This window comes from Medicago sativa, chromosome 4 (genome assembly GCF_051527215.1).
Source record: "Medicago sativa cultivar Bolivia chromosome 4, Bolivia_mono, whole genome shotgun sequence".
In the NCBI taxonomy this organism is placed as follows: Eukaryota; Viridiplantae; Streptophyta; class Magnoliopsida; order Fabales; family Fabaceae; genus Medicago; species Medicago sativa.
In genome coordinates, this window is record NC_140752.1 from 48,529,919 (window position 1) to 48,548,621 (window position 18,703).

The window sequence follows — 18,703 nt, forward strand, 5'->3', positions numbered from 1 at the left end:
GATATCGTATATAATTAAATTTTCTAAAATGTTGTTAAATTTCAAAGTAAAGTTTAATCTCATAATTCAATTACAATGTTACCCTATTTAAATATCGTCATGTTATTTATCTAAATATGTTCATATGAGATAAATTCTTCAAGCATACTTTTTTTTTTTTTTACAAATTCTTCAAGCATACTTTTAAAATGGTTAGATTCAAACTTAAAAATAAGCTAATAACAAATTACAAATTTGACTTAAATTTATAGGGTGCGTTTAATTTTATTATATTTTTTAAAATGTGAGTCACACATGATTTCCACACTTATTCTCATTCTAATATGATGAATATCTAACATTCACATAAAAATACAATTTAACTTACTATAAATTTTCAATACCACTCACATTTATTTGCATTTTATTTTAAATTTTATTTTTAAATAAATTTTAGAAATATTCCAAAGAAGTCTAAATTTTAACCAATTACATGATTAAAAATGCCATTCCTAAAAATAGTTTTCTTAGGAACATTATTACAAGAAATATAATTTCATATCTTAGAATTAAACACACTTTTAATTTTTTGCAAAATATTATCAAACTCTCTTTCTTACGCAACTTAAAAATGTCAAATGTGCATTGCAGAGATAATCTCAACTCAACATTAATTAGTACAGAAAAATATACTTTACAGCGTGGCTGCTACTATTAATTATCCTAATGTTTTTGTCTTGACCTTGACTTAGAGAAAGAGAGAGAGAGACGGTGCTGAGGAAGAAAAGAGAATTTAAGAGACAACCTTTGTTTATCATTGTACCTTAACTTAACAAATTTGCCACTTTGTTCCTTTTACCTTATTCTCTTGTTCTTCTTTTACAAAGGTTAGTGTTTTTTTTACTTTCCTCTTGTTGTTTGTTGTAACAATCATTATTATATTATATTATAAACTCTCCTTGTTTTCGATGCAATGCAACATGTGTGCTTGTTTAAACTCCAAGTTTGTTTTTCTTTTTCATGAGCTTAGCTCAAAAAATTCTAACTATTGTTCACTTTTTTATTTTTAGAAACAAAAAATCAGGGGCATTTTGCATCATTGTTCTGCTCTGAACTCAAGTTATTGAGGTTGGAATGAGTGTTTTGTGATTTGGTAAGATTAAGGTGGTGTTCAATGGATTGGAAGAGATATAGTTTGAAGATCTATGGAGATGTTCTGTTAGGATTTTTGTTGCTTTGTATAATTCAGATTTCAACTTCTCTTACTGATCCTACTGATGGTAAAATATTCTTTTTTACTTTGTCTATTGGTATTTTATTAATATTATAATGTGTTTGTACTGGCAATGAAATAGGATTCTTTGAATTCAACTATGAATGTATGTAGCATTGACTTTTCAGACTGAAAGCGTGTCTGGTGTGCGACACTGACACATGTGGTTACATTTAATTACTTTTCGTATCTCAAATTATTTGTTGTGTCTGTGTCAGTACTTCATAACTGTAAACTGTATATTTAGGGCCTGTTCGGATATACAGCTTATAGCACAACTGCACAACCACTTATCATAATAAGCACTTATGTGTAAGATTACATAAGCTATTTTTATAGAAGATGGTAAAAGAAAATCAAATTGTTGTTGTATATGCTATAAGCTGTTTTCATAAGCTATCTTGGAGGAATTTATGAAGGTAAGCTGAGAAAGGTTTATGAAAAATGTCATAAGTTGTTTTAAAGTCTCCCAAACAGTCTCACAACTTATGCCAGTAGATAAGCCCATATAAGCTAAATCCAGACAGGCCCTTAATACCAAGTCTTTGTCTTGATTGATGTGTCAAGAGTTACTGAATTGTGTAGCTGATTGAGATTATGAAGCACGGATACGGACACGGACACTGAACACGACACTGCTAAAAATTTGAAAAAAATCATATAGTTCAGTATAATTATATGTTTCGGTGTCATGTTGGTGTCGGACACGACACGTGTCCGACACCGAGACACGCCTAATCCGAGGAGTGTCCGTGCTTCATATAGAAGATAAAATTTATGCATTAATGCTTTCAACATATTCTTGATTGATTATGTCATAATAATATCTTCAGTATACAAGAGTTCTAATATTTTTGTTTGTTTTTATCAGTTGCTGCACTTAATAGCTTACATGCTTCACTGGGATCTCCTCTTCTACCTGGGTGGGTTTCTAGTGGTGGAGATCCCTGCGGAGAAGGGTGGCAAGGCATTCAGTGTAATGGTTCGTTCATACAAAAAATGTACGTTACGTTTTCATCCCTTTTGCCTGACTTTTCATATTGAGTTACTGATTGATATCTCTCAAATTTATTTGTTTATTGGACATCATTGTCGTTTCATTTAGCGTAGCAAAATTTGAACAAATCGTTATTGTTTTGTGAAATAGTGACGATAGAGCATAATAACATAGCAGAATTTAAACAAATTGCTATTTTCCACGATTGACAACACTAGTTTGATTCATGTAGCTTACCCCCATTTAGTGGATAAAGGCTTTTGTTGTTGTATCTCGGAATAAATATCGTAAGTTTTCTTATCATCTTATTTGTGACAGTGTTCTGAATGGTGCAAATCTGGGAGGAGAACTGGGTGATAATCTGGCAACATTTGTTTCAATCTCAGTAATGTAAATATAATTCTCCTTGATTTTTACATATATTTCAACCTCAGTAATGTATATATAAGTTTCTTCTGCATTATCTTCATTGCTTGCTGTGTATTTTGGAGGTAGCGATTTGAGCAACAACAACATCGGAGGAAGTATTCCATCCAATTTGCCAGCTACCATGAGAAACTTGTACGTAATAACTCATTTCTGTAATATTAACTCTTTCCATTAAATTCTGTTAAAAGACGTGATGGATTTTACTTGCAGTTTTCTTTCAGCCAACCTGTTGACTGGAAGTATTCCAACCTCTTTATCTGCTTTAACTGGACTCAGTGACATGTAAGTTTGTTGCATGTTCTATATTATATTATATTATATTTGTATGGTAGCTGATGTTAAATTTCATGCATGTTTATCTACATTATAACGAATCATCTCCTTTCAGGTCTCTTAACAACAATCATTTAACTGGAGAAATACCAGATGCTTTCCAGTCTCTTACGCAATTGATCAATCTGTATGGCCTCGTTTTAAACAATACATTAATATAGAAAATTTGAATTAAAATTATTTCTTCGTTCTACATTAAACATACTTCATTTATGAAGTGATTAACTGTTTTGCAGAGATTTATCTAGTAATAATCTGAGCGGGGAACTACCTCCTTCGGTGGAGAATTTGTCATCTTTGACCACACTGTTAGTATTTTGTCTTAGTAAGATCTAAATATAACATATTTTCTCTGTCAATTATCAACCAAACTCACTACTTCCTTTCTGGCAGACGCTTGCAGGATAATCAACTATCTGGGACACTTGATGTTTTACAAGACCTTCCTCTGAAAGATTTGTACTATTCTTAACCCATCATATAAATTATGACTGATATATTGTTAAATTTTTTTCATTATAGTTGTAGAACGTTCAGGATGTATATAGGACTTAATGTCATCTTTTCAATTTTAGACTTTTAGTCCTACTTGATTCTCTCTTAAAGTTTAGTCATCCCTGTTTGAGCAGGAATGTCGAGAACAACCAATTTGCTGGCCCAATACCTCCAAAGTTGCTAAGCATCCCTAACTTCAGGTGAAGCCTTAAACAATAAATATATTACATATTATGCTTCTTTTTGCTTAAATTGGATAATTTCTTGAATTAGAAGATTTGACAATGGACATGTATGGAACTTGGTGGTTATGAGTCTGAAATATGTTTTTCTTGAAAATTCATTTGATGCTGTTAATTTTAAAGTCGTCTGGCTTTGCAATTAAGCCAACAAGGAATGAACAAGGCCAAAAGAGAATATATGATACTTTCATATTGCTCCTTCCAAAGAAGTTATGAAGCAGTGCATTTGTAATTGTTAAGGGTCCCACATTGGATGAGATATGACCTGAAAATGAGTTTATAAATGGAAGGCATCCTCACCTTTACTAGCCAAATTTGCAGTGTTGAGTTAGGCCCAAAACCTAAATTCTAAGATGGTATTAGTGTCTTTCCAAGATCCATTGGATCACCTGCTATAGGGTCACATTCTAGATGTCAGTCTTGGGTGCGAAGGGTGTGTTACAAGTCCTACACTGGATGGGATATGGCCTGAAAATGAGTTCATAAATAGGTAAGATCCTCGCCTTACTTCCTGTTTTTGTAGGGTTAAGCCCAAATTCTAAGAGTAATAAAAAACAAATAGATGTCTCCAGTTAAAGAGTTGGGTAAAAAGAAACAATGTGTTGTTTAAAATTAAGTCTCAAGAGTCAAGATTACATGCAAATTCTAATTTGTAATAGTCGCTGTGCATTAGGCAAGGTACACTTCTTTTGCACCGAAATCGATGTCTCATTTTCTTTATTGGTATTTAAACTTGTGGTTCAGGCTCCGTCAAATCCACAGAAGGTGTGGAATTTGTAGTTAAATTCAGTTTTGTTAAATAGTGGCTACAACGGCGCTATACCGCTATTGTGTAGCGGAACTTTAGCAAATATCTTACCTTCCATCATTTAATTTAGATTGAAGAAGGATAATAGTGCTATATTTTAGGAAGCGGTCCAAATATTATTGTTATTTTTGCAATAGCAGGACATAAAGTTGAGTCTTAGGTCTTTTTATTTGTCGTCCTCATAGATTACGTGGTACTACTACATTATTGTTATTTATTAATTTTAGTTGCATCAGAAATTTTAATTTGAAGAAGATATATTTGTTCACTTGTAATGTTGTAGCTTCTGTAACTAAGATAATGTTTATTATGCAGACAAGCTGGAAATCCATTTAATGATAACTCCACGGCAACTCATGCTCCTCCTTCTCGCTCTCCAGTAACAGCACCGCCAGGAGCACCACCAGGAGCACCATTTTTTCCAGTACCATCTTCTGGTTCTGGCCGTGTACCTACCAAACAGGCTGATGGACCAACTGTAGCGAGTGAGTCAAAATCTGGGAAATCAAACAAACATACCAAAAGGGTGGTTTTGATAGTTATTGGCAGTGTTTTGGCATTCATTATTTTTGTACTAGCACTTGTTCTATTTATTCCAAGATGTGGTAGAAGGGAACGGGTTGACCGAAGGTCCAGGCGACATCAAATTGGGGCATATGGAGGTGAAAGACAACAAAGTCCTAGCAGTCTAGGGGCTATAGTCCTACCACCTAGTCAAACAGAAAAAGGCAAATACATATAGCTTTTAGCTCTTCATTTAGTTATTTATCTTGCAATTAATTATTCATTGGTAGGTTCCACTAATTTACCACTTAAATATGTTAAATGATTTTGATTTATTTTAACAGTACCGGCAAGAGATGTCTCGAGGCCAAATGATGTTCGCCAAGAAGAGCCTAGGAGAGTGTGGGCTGGACCAAATGCACAGGATAAGCAAGAGAAGGACGTGCAAAGAATGACAGCAATACCAAGGGATGTCTTGAGGCCAAATGACGATCGCCAAGAAGAGCCTAGGAGAGTGTGGGCTGTTCCAATTCCAAATGCACGTGATAAGCAAGAGAAGGATGTGCAAAAAATGGCGACAATAGCAAAGCCAGTAGATCATGAGATTGATATCAGCACACCTGAAGTGTATTCTGTGCCTCCTCCGCCTCCGCCACCTCCTCCGCCACCCCCTCCTCCTTTAATTCCTACTAAGAAGGTGATCGTTGAGCCAACCACTTCTCATTCGCTTCCTACTAAGAGAGTGATTGTTGAGCCGACCACTTCCCACAGAGGGACTACTGTCGATCCATCCTTAAGAAGTTCAAGTCCTCCTACTTTCGCAAAATGTTTTACCATTGCATCCCTTCAACAATATACAAATAGCTTTTCTCAAGAAAATCTTATAGGAGGAGGCATGTTGGGCACCGTGTACAGGGCCGAGCTTCCTGATGGGAAGGTAGGATTTTTGCTTATCGGTGCAATTGATTAATGTCCAATTCTCTTTCACTAGCTTATTTTTATGCCTTGATTGGATTCTTATTTTGATGGTTACTCTTTTTTTCTTCTGAATTGTTAGCTACTTGCTGTAAAGAAACTTGACAAAAGAGCCTCTGTTCACCATAAGGATGATGAGTTTCTTGAATTGGTAAATAGTCTCGACAGAATAAGACATACAAACATTGTTGAGCTTATTGGATACTGTTCAGAGCATGGTCAAAGGCTTCTGATCTATGAGTACTGCAGTAACGGGTCACTATATGATGCACTTCACTCAGATGATGAATTCAAAGCATCACTATCGTGGAATGCTCGCATTCGGATGGCACTTGGAGCGGCTAGGGCCTTAGAGTAAGTAAAGTAATCTGTTAAACTCAGAGAAACTAAGAGAAATGAGGGATGTTAAACTCAGAGACTAAGAGAAATGAGGGTCAAAACTGTGTCCCTCTTCATTCTGATTTCTCATATAAATACAATGCAATTACAAGCTTTCAAGTTGACTTTCAACCCACTAAATTAGCTAAACTGACATATATACATTTACAACTAATTATGCTAATTGATAGAATGATTATTTGACTATTTACAAATAAATGTGCAATCTTATAAAATCTGATTTGTCATTAATTCCATTGACATCCCCCCTCAAATTGATGCTGGTAAATCTACAAGCATCAATTTGCCAAGTAGAAAATTGTGCCGCTGACGTGTCAAACTTTTAGTGAAAATGTCTGCTGTTTGAACAGATGTTGAGACATGTGGTAGATTGATGATTCTTCGATCATAGGCTTCTCGAATAGAGTAACAATCAACCTCGATGTGTTTCGTTCGTTCATGGTAAACTGGATTTGCTGCAATCTGAATGGCACTAGTGTTGTCAGCATGCAGCGGAGTCGGTTGTTCTTGAGAGAATCCAAGTTCTGTTAGAAGTCCACGCAACCATATTATTTCAGAACAAGCAGCAGACATTGCGCGGTATTCTGCTTCAGTGGATGATTTTGAGACTGAATCTTGTTTCTTACATTTCCATGAAATAGGAGCATTTCCTAGGAACATGCACCAGCCAGTAGTAGATTTTCTTGTGTCTGGACAGCCTGCCCAATCGGCATCACTATATGCTTGGAGTTTGATTGATGAACCAACAGGAAAAAATAAACCACGCTTTAGGGTGCCAAGGAGGTATCTAATGATTCGTTGTACTGCTGAAAGATGAAAATGTCGTGGAGCTTGCATGAACTTACTAACTGTGTGTACAGCAAAAGAAATATCTGGGCGAGTGATAGTTACATAGATGAGACTTCCCACCAGTTTGCGATATTGAGTGGGATCATCAAGGTGGTCACCTTCATCTCTTCTATATTTAACATTAACTTCCATGGGAGTGTCAACAGGGGTTGCATTTGTGAGTCCAGCTAGCTGGACCAAGTCTTGAATATACTTTTGTTGATTTAGAAAAACACCTTCATGATGATAATGCACCTCTAAACCCAAGAAATAAGTGAGACGGCCCAACTCTTTCATATGAAAAGTTGAATGCAACAGGTTTTTGATCCTAGAAATAGCATCTTGATCAGAACCAGTCACAACGATGTCATCCACGTAAACAAGAAGCACCACCATGCCTTTAGGAGTTCTTTGTAGGAAAAGAGATGGATCATACTGACTTTGACAAAATTCAAAACCAATTAGTGTCGATCGAAACTTTTCAAACCATACTCTTGGTGCCTGTTTCAATCCATACAAAGATCGTTTTAGTTTACAAACAGTATTAGGTGAAGGTGTAGGCATACCATTAGGAAGTTTGATGTAAACTTCCTCCTGAAGGTCACCGTGAAGGAATGCGTTTTTGACATCCATTTGATGTAACGGCCAAGCTTGTGACGCAGCAATAGCAAGAATGGTGCGCACGGTTGTCATCTTGGCAACCGGAGCAAACGTCTCATCATAGTCTAGTCCATATTCTTGCTTATTTCCAAGCACAACTAAACGAGCCTTGTAACGATCTATAGATCCATCCGAGCGCAGCTTTATAGAGAACACAAACTTGCTGCCTAAAGGTTTAACAGATGAGGGACATGGCACTATATCCCATGTTTGATTTTCTTCTAAGGCAAGAAGTTCAGATTCTATAGCTTTCTGCCAACAATCATTCTCCATGGCCTGTTTATAAGAGGAAGGAATAGGAATAGAAGATAATGTTGTTGTCATGCAATTGATATACCTTTCTGGGGGATTGCTTTGGCGTGAGCTGCGTCGTAGAGGAGCTGGTTCTGGTTCTTCTACTGGACCAGCAACCAAGGAATTATCTTGAGGGGGCCCATGAGTGGCAGTACTACGTCTTTTGTAGGTCAAGAGAGGTTTAGATGATTGTTGATCTGAATGAGAGTTAGAAAACATTGGTAAAACAGAAACTGGAGAAGAGACAAGGTCATGATGTGATGCAAAAAAATATTTATTTTCTTGGAATATGACATTTCTAGACACCCGAATCCTACGAAGGTTAGGATCATAACATAGAAAACCCTTTTGATGAGGAGAATATCCAAGAAAAGCACATTCAACAGATTGTGCAGTAAGCTTGGTGCGTTCTTGTGGAGGAAGATGGACATAACACACACAACCGAAGACACGTAGAGTGGAGTAATTTGGTGGGTGACCATATAACCGAGTGAAAGGGGATTCATTACCTATTGATGGAGATGGCATTCTGTTTATAAGATGGACAGCAGTGGAAAGAGCTTCACACCAAAATCGTGAAGGCACATGAGACTCTAACAAAAAGGTGCGAACAACATCAAGCAAATGACGGTTTTTTCTTTCCGCTACCCCATTTTGTTGTGGAGTTGAGGGGCATGACCTTTGAGATATAATGCCATTAGATTGCAAAAATTCTTAAAATGAGTGTGACATGTATTCCCCCCCCATTGTCAGAGCGAAATATTTTGATTTTTGATGAAAATTGGGTCTGAACATAAGCATGAAAAAATTTGAAAGTGGAAAAGACTTCGTCTTTTGATCGCAGAAAATAGACCCATGTGAAACGACTATAATCATCAATGAAAGTTACAAAATATTTGTAATGAGCATGAGATATAACAGGTGCCACGCCCCAAACATCACTATGGATTATATCAAAAGGTTGTGTTACATTAGACTGATGTGTTGGAAATGGCAAAATTTTACTTTTACCAAGCTTACAAGGAATGCAATCAAAATGAACAGAATTAAGTGATGGGGTGTGTTTATTTCCAGGAAAATTTGATTTTAGCAACTCATGAAGTACATTTGCGTTTGGATGTCCAAGACGCTTATGCCACACTTGGTAATCAACAATAGCAGAATTACAAGAAAGTAAAGGTAAAGAAAGACTTTGAGGTAATGAAAACTGGATTGGGAAAAGACGTCCAACTTTAGGCCCCTTCGCGATTATCTTCCCTGATTGTTGATCCTGCACAAGACAACCAGATTGTGAGAATTGTACTTGACAATCATTCTCAACTAATTGACCAACCGAAATGAGATTACTAGTGAGACCAGGAGAGACAAAAACATTTGTTAGAGATGAAGAAATATCACCGGTGGCTGTGATAGGTAATTGATTTCCATCAGCAGTATGTATCTTTAGATTTCCAAAATATTTTTTTATATTAGTAAGAAATTGGGCATTGCTGGTCATGTGGTTGGAAGCCCCCGAATCAAAGTACCATGAGGAAGAGGATTTACCTGATATTCCTAGAGCAGAGAAGGCAGAAATGATCATTTGTTGAACCATTTCAGGGGTCACTGATGAAGCAGTAGGAGCATTTTGTTGAACCGGTGCTGGATTGACCGAGTTGCTAGGAATAGATGAATCAACCGAGGTTGTAAAGGCTGTGACATTTCTCCTTGGTGGCCTTATTGGGCATTCCTTAAGAATATGTCCGTCTTTTTTGCAGTAGTTGCAGACTTTGTCTGGACAGTTTGAAGCATAATGTCCCAATTTCTTGCAACAGAAACATTGAACAGCACTCATGTCATGACTTCTTGTCTTTCCTCGTGCCACATAAGCCACTGGAGCAGTAGACAATTTTTGATCTTCAATGATGGACTGTGTCAGTAGACGTTGTTCTTCACGTAACAGATCATTGAAACATGCATCCAATGATGGTACAGGGTTTCTATGCATGAGATTGGACCGAATACCTTCAAATTCAGATCTCAATTTCATAAGAAATTGATCTCGCTTGGTAGTTTCATGAACAGATTGTACAGAACTTAAACCTTCAGAAGTCAAGTCTGCATAAACTATCTCAGTGTATTCAGCCCAAAGATTCATGAATTGAGAGTAAAATTCAGAGATGGAGAGACTATCCTGTTTAAATAAGGCTATGTCGTGTTCAAGCTGGAACCTTCGAGCGGCGTTGTTCTGATTGTAGACTTTCTTCAAGTAATTCCACATTGTGGCTGCTGTTTTGTAAGGTCGGAGATTCAGGACAATGTTTGGATCAACAGAACCTAGGACCCAGGACATGACTTGAGCATCTTTGACTACCCATTTGCCACGTGCAACCTTATCTTTCTCTTTGTCAGGAACTGGAGTGCTGCCATCAACATGACCCCACAAATCTTTTCCTGTGACAAATATCTCGAAATGGAATGCCCAAGTTGAGTAGTTTTTGCCATTAAGGCGAACCACCAAGATTTCATGCTTTTCGGTAGACATGTGACTATGGAAATAGGTATTGAACAAGAACGAGAGGTTAATCTGGACTGGGAAACAAATAACCGAGACACAGAAGTGAAAGAAAAGAAAAACAGACTAGGTTCTTGGATTGTAACCTAGGCTCTGATACCATGTTAAACTCAGAGAAACTAAGAGAAATGAGGGATGTTAAACTCAGAGACTAAGAGAAATGAGGGTCAAAACTGTGTCCCTCTTCATTCTGATTTCTCATATAAATACAATGCAATTACAAGCTTTCAAGTTGACTTTCAACCCACTAAATTAGCTAAACTGACATATATACATTTACAACTAATTATGCTAATTGATAGAATGATTATTTGACTATTTACAAATAAATGTGCAATCTTATAAAATCTGATTTGTCATTAATTCCATTGACATAATCATCACTGTCAACAAAAAAAATTGTTCAGGCTTTTCACTTGTAGTTTATATTGGGTTCTAGGTTTTGGTTTTCAATTCTAGTTTGTCCTGCATAAATATGTTACTACTCTTCATTGAATTCATTTTTTGCTGAAAGTATTTTTTTTAATCTAATAACTTACTCATTAATAAGGTAGTTGTACTCTAACCTTTCTAGAATGTTCTCAAACTTAGATTGGTCAAATACCATACTTAACCCGAATGCTTCTTGACGTGGATGTTATAATCAAATTACATAGTGTACTTCACTTAGTATAAAAGGAATTACAGTGATGGGAAAAAATCTTTTGCTTGATCTCTTAAGAGAGCTATATGATACTCCAGACAGATGAATGTTTCGTATGCAAAAAGTAAAATTGGAGGTTGAGTGATGGGAAGATATTTCTTTGCTTTGTGTTATTTAAATACAACAGTTTGAGATTCTGAATCTAATACTTTTTGTCCTTTACAAGATATTTGCACGAGCAATGTCAGCCACCTGTGGTGCACAGAAATTTGAAGTCTGCCAATTTTCTCCTTGATGATGATCTATCTGTGCGTGTATCTGATTGTGGTTTAGCTCCATTGATAGCTTCAGGATCTGTAACTCAGGTATGGAATTATTTGAAACTGTAGCTGTTTCGACATTATTAGGGAAATGATGAAAAAAATTATAGGTTTGGCGTACCTCCTAATATTTTAGCAGGATTTAACTGCTAAGTAACAATGTTGAAATGTAATTTGTATTATAACAGTCTGGTAAATGATAATATTCCATGTTTTGTCAGCTCTCTGGGAACCTGCAATCAGCTTATGGCTATGGAGCTCCAGAATTTGAGTCAGGAATTTACACTTACCAAAGTGATGTATACAGCGTTGGAGTGGTTATGTTAGAACTTTTGACTGGCCGTCAGTCCCATGACAGGTAAGAATGCATAAGCAAAATACTTCAGCATCTGTTTTGGTTATTTATGCAGTTAACTCATTGTTTGGGACATCTCGGACAGGACACGTCCACGAGGGGAGCAATTTCTTGCTAGATGGGCAATTCCCAAACTTCACGATATTGATGCATTATCGAAGATGGTTGATCCTTCTTTAAATGGAGTTTACCCTGCAAAGTCATTGTCAAATTTCGCCGACATTATTTCTCGATGCCTTCAGGTGAGTTTTTATCAGTTTCAACATAAATGTCAGTTATTGTTAGCTTGTTCTGTTGGTATTTTTCTCTTTCACCGGCATTTGAATCTCGGCCAGCCCTTTAACTCCTTCAATTAATTTATTGCTTTTAATGCAGACGGAGCCCGAATTTAGGCCAGCAATGTCAGAGGTTGTCTTATACTTACTAAATATGATAAGGAGGGAGTCTCAAAAAAGTGATTCAAATGAAAAATGAGAATGGTGATGATATTTGTTCATGAATTGATATGCAAAGATTTAGCTAGGGAATATGATTTATGTGCATAGATATCATCATACACATGTTACCAAAGGAGGGCCTCATTTGTTGTCTCCACGCTTTATTACATCCTGCTAACGTGCCCAACATTCACAAGGAGTTTTGTTCAATCAATTTCTTAGGATTACATGATAGTTTTGCATAGGTGTCTAACTAACCCATTTGTTTGATAATTGTTTCTAAATTCATAATAAGGAAAATGTAATTCCAATGTGCATGCATCCTTTTGGTTTTTATGTTAGTCCATGATAATAGAAGTTAGTTAGTCATTTGTACAAATTCTACTCAAGCATTGTGTGATTCAATACTTGTGAACTTCCAAAAGTTATCTATTGCCTTCTTGTTACTTGCTACAAGTAGAGTTGCTTTTAAGCTTAAAAATTAGGTGTGGTCCATTTAGAAAATGTAACTGAGTTGTCTAAATGAATTTAAGCCAATTATTTTAATTAATTATCCTAAAAATATTTTTTATAGACACTAGTTACAAACCCGTGCTTCGCACGGGTTGAATAACGTATCTTGTAAAAAATTTGTTCCAAAGAAAAAATGAGCAAATTAAGGAATATTGCACAAACATTAGAAATATTTATCAAAATATTTATGAAAGCCTTACAAAGTCTTGATTCATGAAAAGAGCATATATTTTGTTCATGAGACCAGGAAAACATCATAATAATTAAGATGAATTGCGGAATATATTTTGATTGATAAATAGAGCATATTTTTTGTTAAGATACATATAATTTATTTACACAATATATCTTTATCAACATATCTGCAAGATGCATAGGCTGCTATATAACTGAAAATTTTATATTCCACACCCCATTAACCATTTCACACTTTACTATCTATCACCAGGAAATGGCTAGAGTTTATTTACATTTAATTCATAGGCTGCTATATAATGTAGAAAATAATATTGACATCATACAAATTAAGAAGTAAGAAATGCTAGCAGAGGTATGGTCTTTATATATGGTCAGATTGCAGCTTAATCGACATGTAGATGAGAGTCAACAGAGCACCTTGGGGAAATGGTGCATAACTTGAAAAGGATGAGTCAATCAAAAGAAGGCAACCTTATTATGATGACAGCAAGCTTTCTCCTCATCATCGGAAGAGATGTGTATGATATCTTGTTCAATCCTTTCAGGTCTAATCTTATCAAATGTGGGGCAAACAAATTTTCGTCGCAATTATGCCAGAATTGGAAAATCAGTAAAAATAGTAACATTTCATTTTTGGTTCAAGTAAAAGACTTATAGTTATAATTTCAAATTACCAATTATCACTATGATCACTTGTGGATGGAAAAGGAAGAAACGTACTTGTCCCTGTACTTGTGCATGAATAAGATCATACGTCCTTGAGTATGTAGAAAAGCCTTCACACCTGAAGAAAGAAAATTAATGTCATTGCAATTTCATACCATAACAAAATATCAATAAACATAAGTTTATTTAATTAATCAATTTAGAGTATAGGAAGCTAACTTGCAAGAGAATCATCATAAAATTAGAAAACTTTATGAAGTAAGATAATTTTAGAAACTTACCATTCATGATAAATACCAATGAGACCTCTTTCATAGATAACACCTAAAGTGTTGTCAGCAATTGTGGGCACAACATTCATCACCCAAGATTTTTGCGATTCAAGGGCACTTCAAGGCCTGCATTCATGTCCATTATATTCTTTTGTAATTATTAACACGCTTTTTCCATAATTTGTTGTCCTCTTGATAAGATTCAACTGCTACGCCTGGAATAACGTCCTTAGCTATTCTAGCAGGGGCTGCAAACAACCTAGTAGGAAACTTTTTCAATTCTCCTCCAGCAACTTCACTTTTGCTGGTTACCTCAAGGATAGGGGTTTTGCAGACCTCCATTTTTTGGTACCTACCATGACAAATTATGGAGCACGAAGAAACGTTATTCATGAGCGCATTATAATCCGAAATCGTGGAATTATAAGAACAAATCATTATTCAAATCCGTCTAACAACAAATAGTTATAAGTATAAAGATCCAGATGTTTGAATGAAGTGTGTAAAAATGATCAGGGCTTACCAAACATCTTCAGCATTATCTAAATCACATAAATTGGGATATTTTTTTTGACATAATTTAACATTTATTTTCTTCCTCCAGATAGCGATATCGCCCTTTTCATCCCAACAAAGACTTTCAGCTAAGGAGTATCATCATCGACATAAGAAAATGCCGATAATACTGTCTTCTAGATCAATCCTATTGACTATCTAATTCAGCAAAAAAAAAAAATTAAACAGAAAACATTTATTCTGGCATTACATGAGCTGATATTATTCCAGCTTAAAAGAGATTGGAAAAGAGTTTAGAATTCTGCAGTCCAAAATTTCTGTAAACAAATTCTTATTTTATATCAAATGAGGTGAAATTTTGTAGTCATTGAGATTGTATTCTGTATTGTGACATTGGTTTGATGCTGGCAAGTTATATACCTACTATTGACTATGATGTTATATATTGGCATAACAAATTTGTTACCATGATAACCAATCTGACTTGAAATTATATACATGACAGCATAACTGCTTTTGTTACTACTATGCAAAAATAATGTATTCTAGTTAATTTAGCACAAAAATAGGCATTCTGTAATAAGCTGCATAAAAGTAAGCACAAGATACGTATGCCTTTTTTTTTCCTTCCAAATCAAAGACACATTATGTATAGAAAAAGGAAGAAAATATGGATATGAGAGATGAAACTGGATATCATAACCAAAAATTCGAAAACACAGATATGAGATGTGAAGAACGAAAGTCGGAGCTGCAAATTGACCACAACAATCAAACAACACGCGTATATAAGGAAAGGGCAGGGGGTAGTATAGAGATTTCAACCACAAGATAGTTAAACATCTACGAAACAAAACGACGAAAAACTTGACACCCACAGAGCAGGTACATCCACAACAAAACAAAACATGAGAATTTAGAGGAGGAAGATGACGTACAAAAACACATAATTTATCGATAAAGACAAATGATACATTGCAAATCCAAGTCTGAACCCTAGACAAACCTGTCGCACGCCGAAAATCTACATACAAGCAAATACAAAAATTTCATATTAAGATTCATAATAGGGAAGTAAAGAACAGATATCATGAAATTATCAAATTATAGTAGTGAATAAGTAAAGTAATTGGGACATACTTTGCTCCATGCATTAAGAAGCAACCTGCAAGAAAAAACAAAGTAATTTGCATTATTTATGCTACAATTAGAAGAAATTTAGTAATAATCCATAGGAACCAAAACAAACTATCATGTTGCTTTACCATTAATTCAATAGCCTCATACCAGAACTTGCAATACACATAGCGAGTAAAAATATCTTTGGATATTGGTAACTCACATGAAGACTATAAGTGCTATCCACACTATATTGTAAAGCAAGCTGCAAAGAGAGCAAGCAAAAGTTATGATCCCTGTTAAATGGTATCATTTATTTAATTATCTAAGTGAAGTTATTTCAAACTGATTAAGTAAACAGCAAAAGGACTGCAGTGCATAATAATAAAAACAACAACAATAGTGATAGAAGTATGATTGCAACAATGAGCTTGAGAACACAATCATCAGTCTCCTAGGACAAATTATCTCTTGAAAACCATATAGATTCTGCAAAAGTATCAAACCACTGACAACTTCCATTACGCACTGGTACTTTGCTTGACTTTCCAATTGTCCCACCCCTTTGGTACCTGCTAACATTAGAAATCAATTAGTATTTGATATTTTACACAATCAGCCCTTTCTATTTGTAGCCACAGAATTTTCATTTCAAACATAGAAGCATTTGGATTGTGCAGTTCTAAAACACCAGATTTTATAACTAATATGAAACTTGAATTATTACCTCTTTAAAGCATTTGAACTGTGCCTGAAACTTGAATTATACCACAACATAACTGCAATGAAATAATGAAAATTTCATCTTTAAGTAGCTACTAAAGGATACAAAAATATTAAGACAAACTGATGTTTGAAGATAACCAACATATATAATTCCTAATGATTACTTGCCTGAATATTTCCAAAATTCCACAAAATCCCAATCTTGCAGGTTAACCCGTTATTCTTTTCACTTGAACCACTCTTGTCCCCAAATATTCTTTCATATGCCGGTTTTCCATCTGCTGCATCCACACATTCCATTGGAGAGAACAAAGATTAGAAGACAGGAATCCAATTCACAAAATAAAAAGAAAAACGAATTAACACAAATGGTAATGGAATTATTCATTGCAGCAAAATGATCATGATTCTTGCGCAAAATACCCTCGGATATCAAAAAGAAATGAAGCAATATCCGAGATTTCTGATTTATGGGCTACACAAAATTCAGTATCATTTTGCTTCAGAGAAACAAAGCTGTTTGTCTTGCAGTCATTTCAAATCAAGTCCAGTATCATTTTATTCACAAAATTGAGATTCTCAAATTCTTTCAAACTCAATTCTCAAATAGAACCTTATGATATAGAAAAATCAAACCTTTGAGAATGACTTCACCACAAAATAAATTTTCCAAACCATGAATATCATAAAGTTCTATATCATGATTTTTTGAGATATCAAATGCAGAGCAAGCATATTATGTGTATCATTGCAAGAATTTTCTGTATCATAAAAATTCCATAATCATCCAAAAATTCAAAACCATCAATCCTGAAGGAGGGCAGAAATAAAGTTATCAACATTCAACAAAGTATGTAGACGAAGCATGAGAAAGCCAGCAATATCAAAATACTCCATATCAATAGTTTTCAATACATCAATAGTTTTCATTCTTGATGAACATCAAATTCCACTCAAACCTTCATACAAATAAAGAAAAAAATCAAACAAAGTACAAATGTCAAACAAAGTACAAACCTTCACAGCTGCCTTCCACAAGCTCTCCTTTTTCTTTATCCAAAACCAGCGAAGAAGATGAACCATATCCATTTCCATTTACACCTTGAAAACAACCATCATTAATCCTACTTGAAGCAAAATCTTCCATTTCCATATTGAACCTTAAACAAAGCACAGACCTTCCTTTAAATTGTTCTACTTTAATTTCAAAAAACAAAAAATTAAAATTTCCAGAACTCATAAAAATCAATCCAAACTCTAAAATGCCAGAACACAAACAAACTCAGAAAAACACATACTCACAACAAAGCTTTCCAACAACAAATTAAATCAAAAAAATCTGAAACACAATCATCCAAAATGAACCAGAAATCTATCAATCAACCAAAACAAACACAACACAAACAACAATCACAAAATCAGAATCCATTAAGCCATCAAAACAAATCGCAAGGCTAACCAAAGAGGAACAAATCGCAAAAACAAAGAGGGAAAGAAAAAATAACCTAAAAGCAATACAGAAAAGAGACATGCAAACAGAAATCAATACCAACCTTCAACACCAACGATGAAGCTAACGAAACCGGACGCAAGGCTGGGAACGACGACTTGAATGGAACCGGACGAAATGGAAGGGCGAAGTGAGAGGAAATTGACTCAATTCTTTCTCTATATATATAGGGAAAGAGTGGTGAGGTGTCCACAAAGAAATTTCATCAAATTGGAAAATACTAAAATGCCCCTAAAGTGCCCAAAATGAGGGTAAAATTGGAATTACCAAGGCCTTGTTTTGTTTAGAATAAGTTAGTAGATTTCTTAACCGTCACCACCTTCAACTCTTATAATATTATTATACACCTAAATATGAACCGATGAGCACTCACCTATGTATGTCACCATCAAACCAAATTTAATCCTTCAGAAAAAGAATGTCTACTACGTGACGTTACATGTTAAATTGAAATTTGACATTTACTTTAACTTCGAAAGGTATATCCAACTGCCTAGAAAATAATCGAATAATTTGGCAATAGTATTCTTTTATAGTTAGAGTAGCTAATTAAAGAAGATATAAGGTAGAAAAGAGTCGAGTGTATTTAACATATTTCATTCAAGGGTAGAAGAAATTGGATGTCATTTTCAATGCTTCTTTTTAACAGTAAGGACAA

General features: G+C 35.0%; 3 protein-coding genes across 15 annotated transcripts; 1 reads left to right on the forward strand and 2 right to left on the reverse strand.

Annotated features, from left to right (window-relative positions):
* The first annotated feature begins 800 nt into the window (after positions 1-800).
* Positions 801-12,978, forward strand: LOC146929483 (protein STRUBBELIG-RECEPTOR FAMILY 3-like). Of its 3 annotated transcripts, none has more exons than XM_085701379.1 (17): positions 801-866; positions 1,050-1,259; positions 2,124-2,253; positions 2,568-2,639; positions 2,745-2,810; positions 2,889-2,960; positions 3,067-3,138; positions 3,248-3,319; positions 3,405-3,470; positions 3,641-3,706; positions 4,872-5,284; positions 5,405-5,997; positions 6,118-6,389; positions 11,640-11,778; positions 11,955-12,091; positions 12,174-12,330; positions 12,464-12,978. In XM_085701379.1, exons 2-17 carry the CDS (start codon positions 1,154-1,156, stop codon positions 12,560-12,562), a joined length of 2,532 nt encoding a protein of 843 aa, XP_085557505.1. In that variant the 5' UTR covers positions 801-866; positions 1,050-1,153; the 3' UTR covers positions 12,563-12,978. The 3 variants fall into 3 exon arrangements, with proteins under 3 accessions (XP_085557505.1, XP_085557506.1, XP_085557507.1); XM_085701380.1 differs by having other exon boundaries at positions 1,064-1,259; XM_085701381.1 differs by lacking the exons at positions 801-866; positions 1,050-1,259; positions 2,124-2,253; positions 2,568-2,639 and having other exon boundaries at positions 2,743-2,810; positions 2,900-2,960.
* On the reverse strand, positions 6,455-10,569 carry LOC146929484 (uncharacterized). The gene is made up of 2 exons (XM_085701383.1): positions 9,762-10,569; positions 6,455-9,486 (listed from the first exon to the last, which is right to left on the reverse strand). The coding sequence occupies exons 1-2, from the start codon at positions 10,546-10,548 to the stop codon at positions 9,449-9,451; spliced, it is 825 nt and encodes a 274-aa protein (XP_085557509.1). The 5' UTR covers positions 10,549-10,569; the 3' UTR covers positions 6,455-9,448.
* A 439-nt stretch (positions 12,979-13,417) lies between the features above and the next one.
* On the reverse strand, positions 13,418-18,177 carry LOC146929485 (uncharacterized). Of its 11 annotated transcripts, XM_085701391.1 has the most exons (12): positions 18,089-18,177; positions 17,553-17,695; positions 16,704-16,813; positions 16,537-16,588; positions 16,316-16,381; positions 16,033-16,074; positions 15,831-15,855; positions 15,697-15,714; positions 14,698-14,888; positions 14,184-14,526; positions 13,957-14,020; positions 13,418-13,783 (listed from the first exon to the last, which is right to left on the reverse strand). In XM_085701391.1, the coding sequence occupies exons 4-9, from the start codon at positions 16,584-16,586 to the stop codon at positions 14,832-14,834; spliced, it is 258 nt and encodes an 85-aa protein (XP_085557517.1). In that variant the 5' UTR covers positions 16,587-16,588; positions 16,704-16,813; positions 17,553-17,695; positions 18,089-18,177; the 3' UTR covers positions 13,418-13,783; positions 13,957-14,020; positions 14,184-14,526; positions 14,698-14,831. The 11 variants fall into 11 exon arrangements, 8 of the variants coding, with proteins under 8 accessions (XP_085557517.1, XP_085557516.1, XP_085557514.1 ...); XM_085701390.1 differs by having other exon boundaries at positions 13,418-14,020; XM_085701388.1 differs by having other exon boundaries at positions 13,418-14,020; positions 15,629-15,714.
* Positions 18,178-18,703: the final 526 nt, after the last annotated feature.

Coding starts and splice junctions, on each gene's coding strand:
- LOC146929484 (XM_085701383.1), bottom strand. CDS start 10,548: ATGTCCTGGGTCCTAGGTTCTGTTGATCCAAACATTGTCCTGAATCTC. Junction 9,487..9,761: donor CTCTGCTCTAGGAATATCAG/GTAAATCCTCTT, acceptor TGTCTTGTGCAG/GATCAACAATCAGGGAAGAT.
- LOC146929485 (XM_085701386.1), bottom strand. CDS start 16,586: ATGTTGTGGTATAATTCAAGTTTCAGGCACAGTTCAAATGCTTTAAAG. Junction 15,856..16,032: donor ATAGCACTTATAGTCTTCAT/GTGAGTTACCAA, acceptor TTTTTCTTGCAG/GTTGCTTCTTAATGCATGGA. Junction 14,527..15,628: donor TCGATAAATTATGTGTTTTT/GTACGTCATCTT, acceptor TTGTCATGGTAG/GTACCAAAAAATGGAGGTCT.
- LOC146929483 (XM_085701379.1), top strand. CDS start 1,154: ATGGATTGGAAGAGATATAGTTTGAAGATCTATGGAGATGTTCTGTTA. Junction 2,254..2,567: donor GGTTCGTTCATACAAAAAAT/GTACGTTACGTT, acceptor TATTTGTGACAG/TGTTCTGAATGGTGCAAATC. Junction 3,139..3,247: donor CTTACGCAATTGATCAATCT/GTATGGCCTCGT, acceptor ACTGTTTTGCAG/AGATTTATCTAGTAATAATC.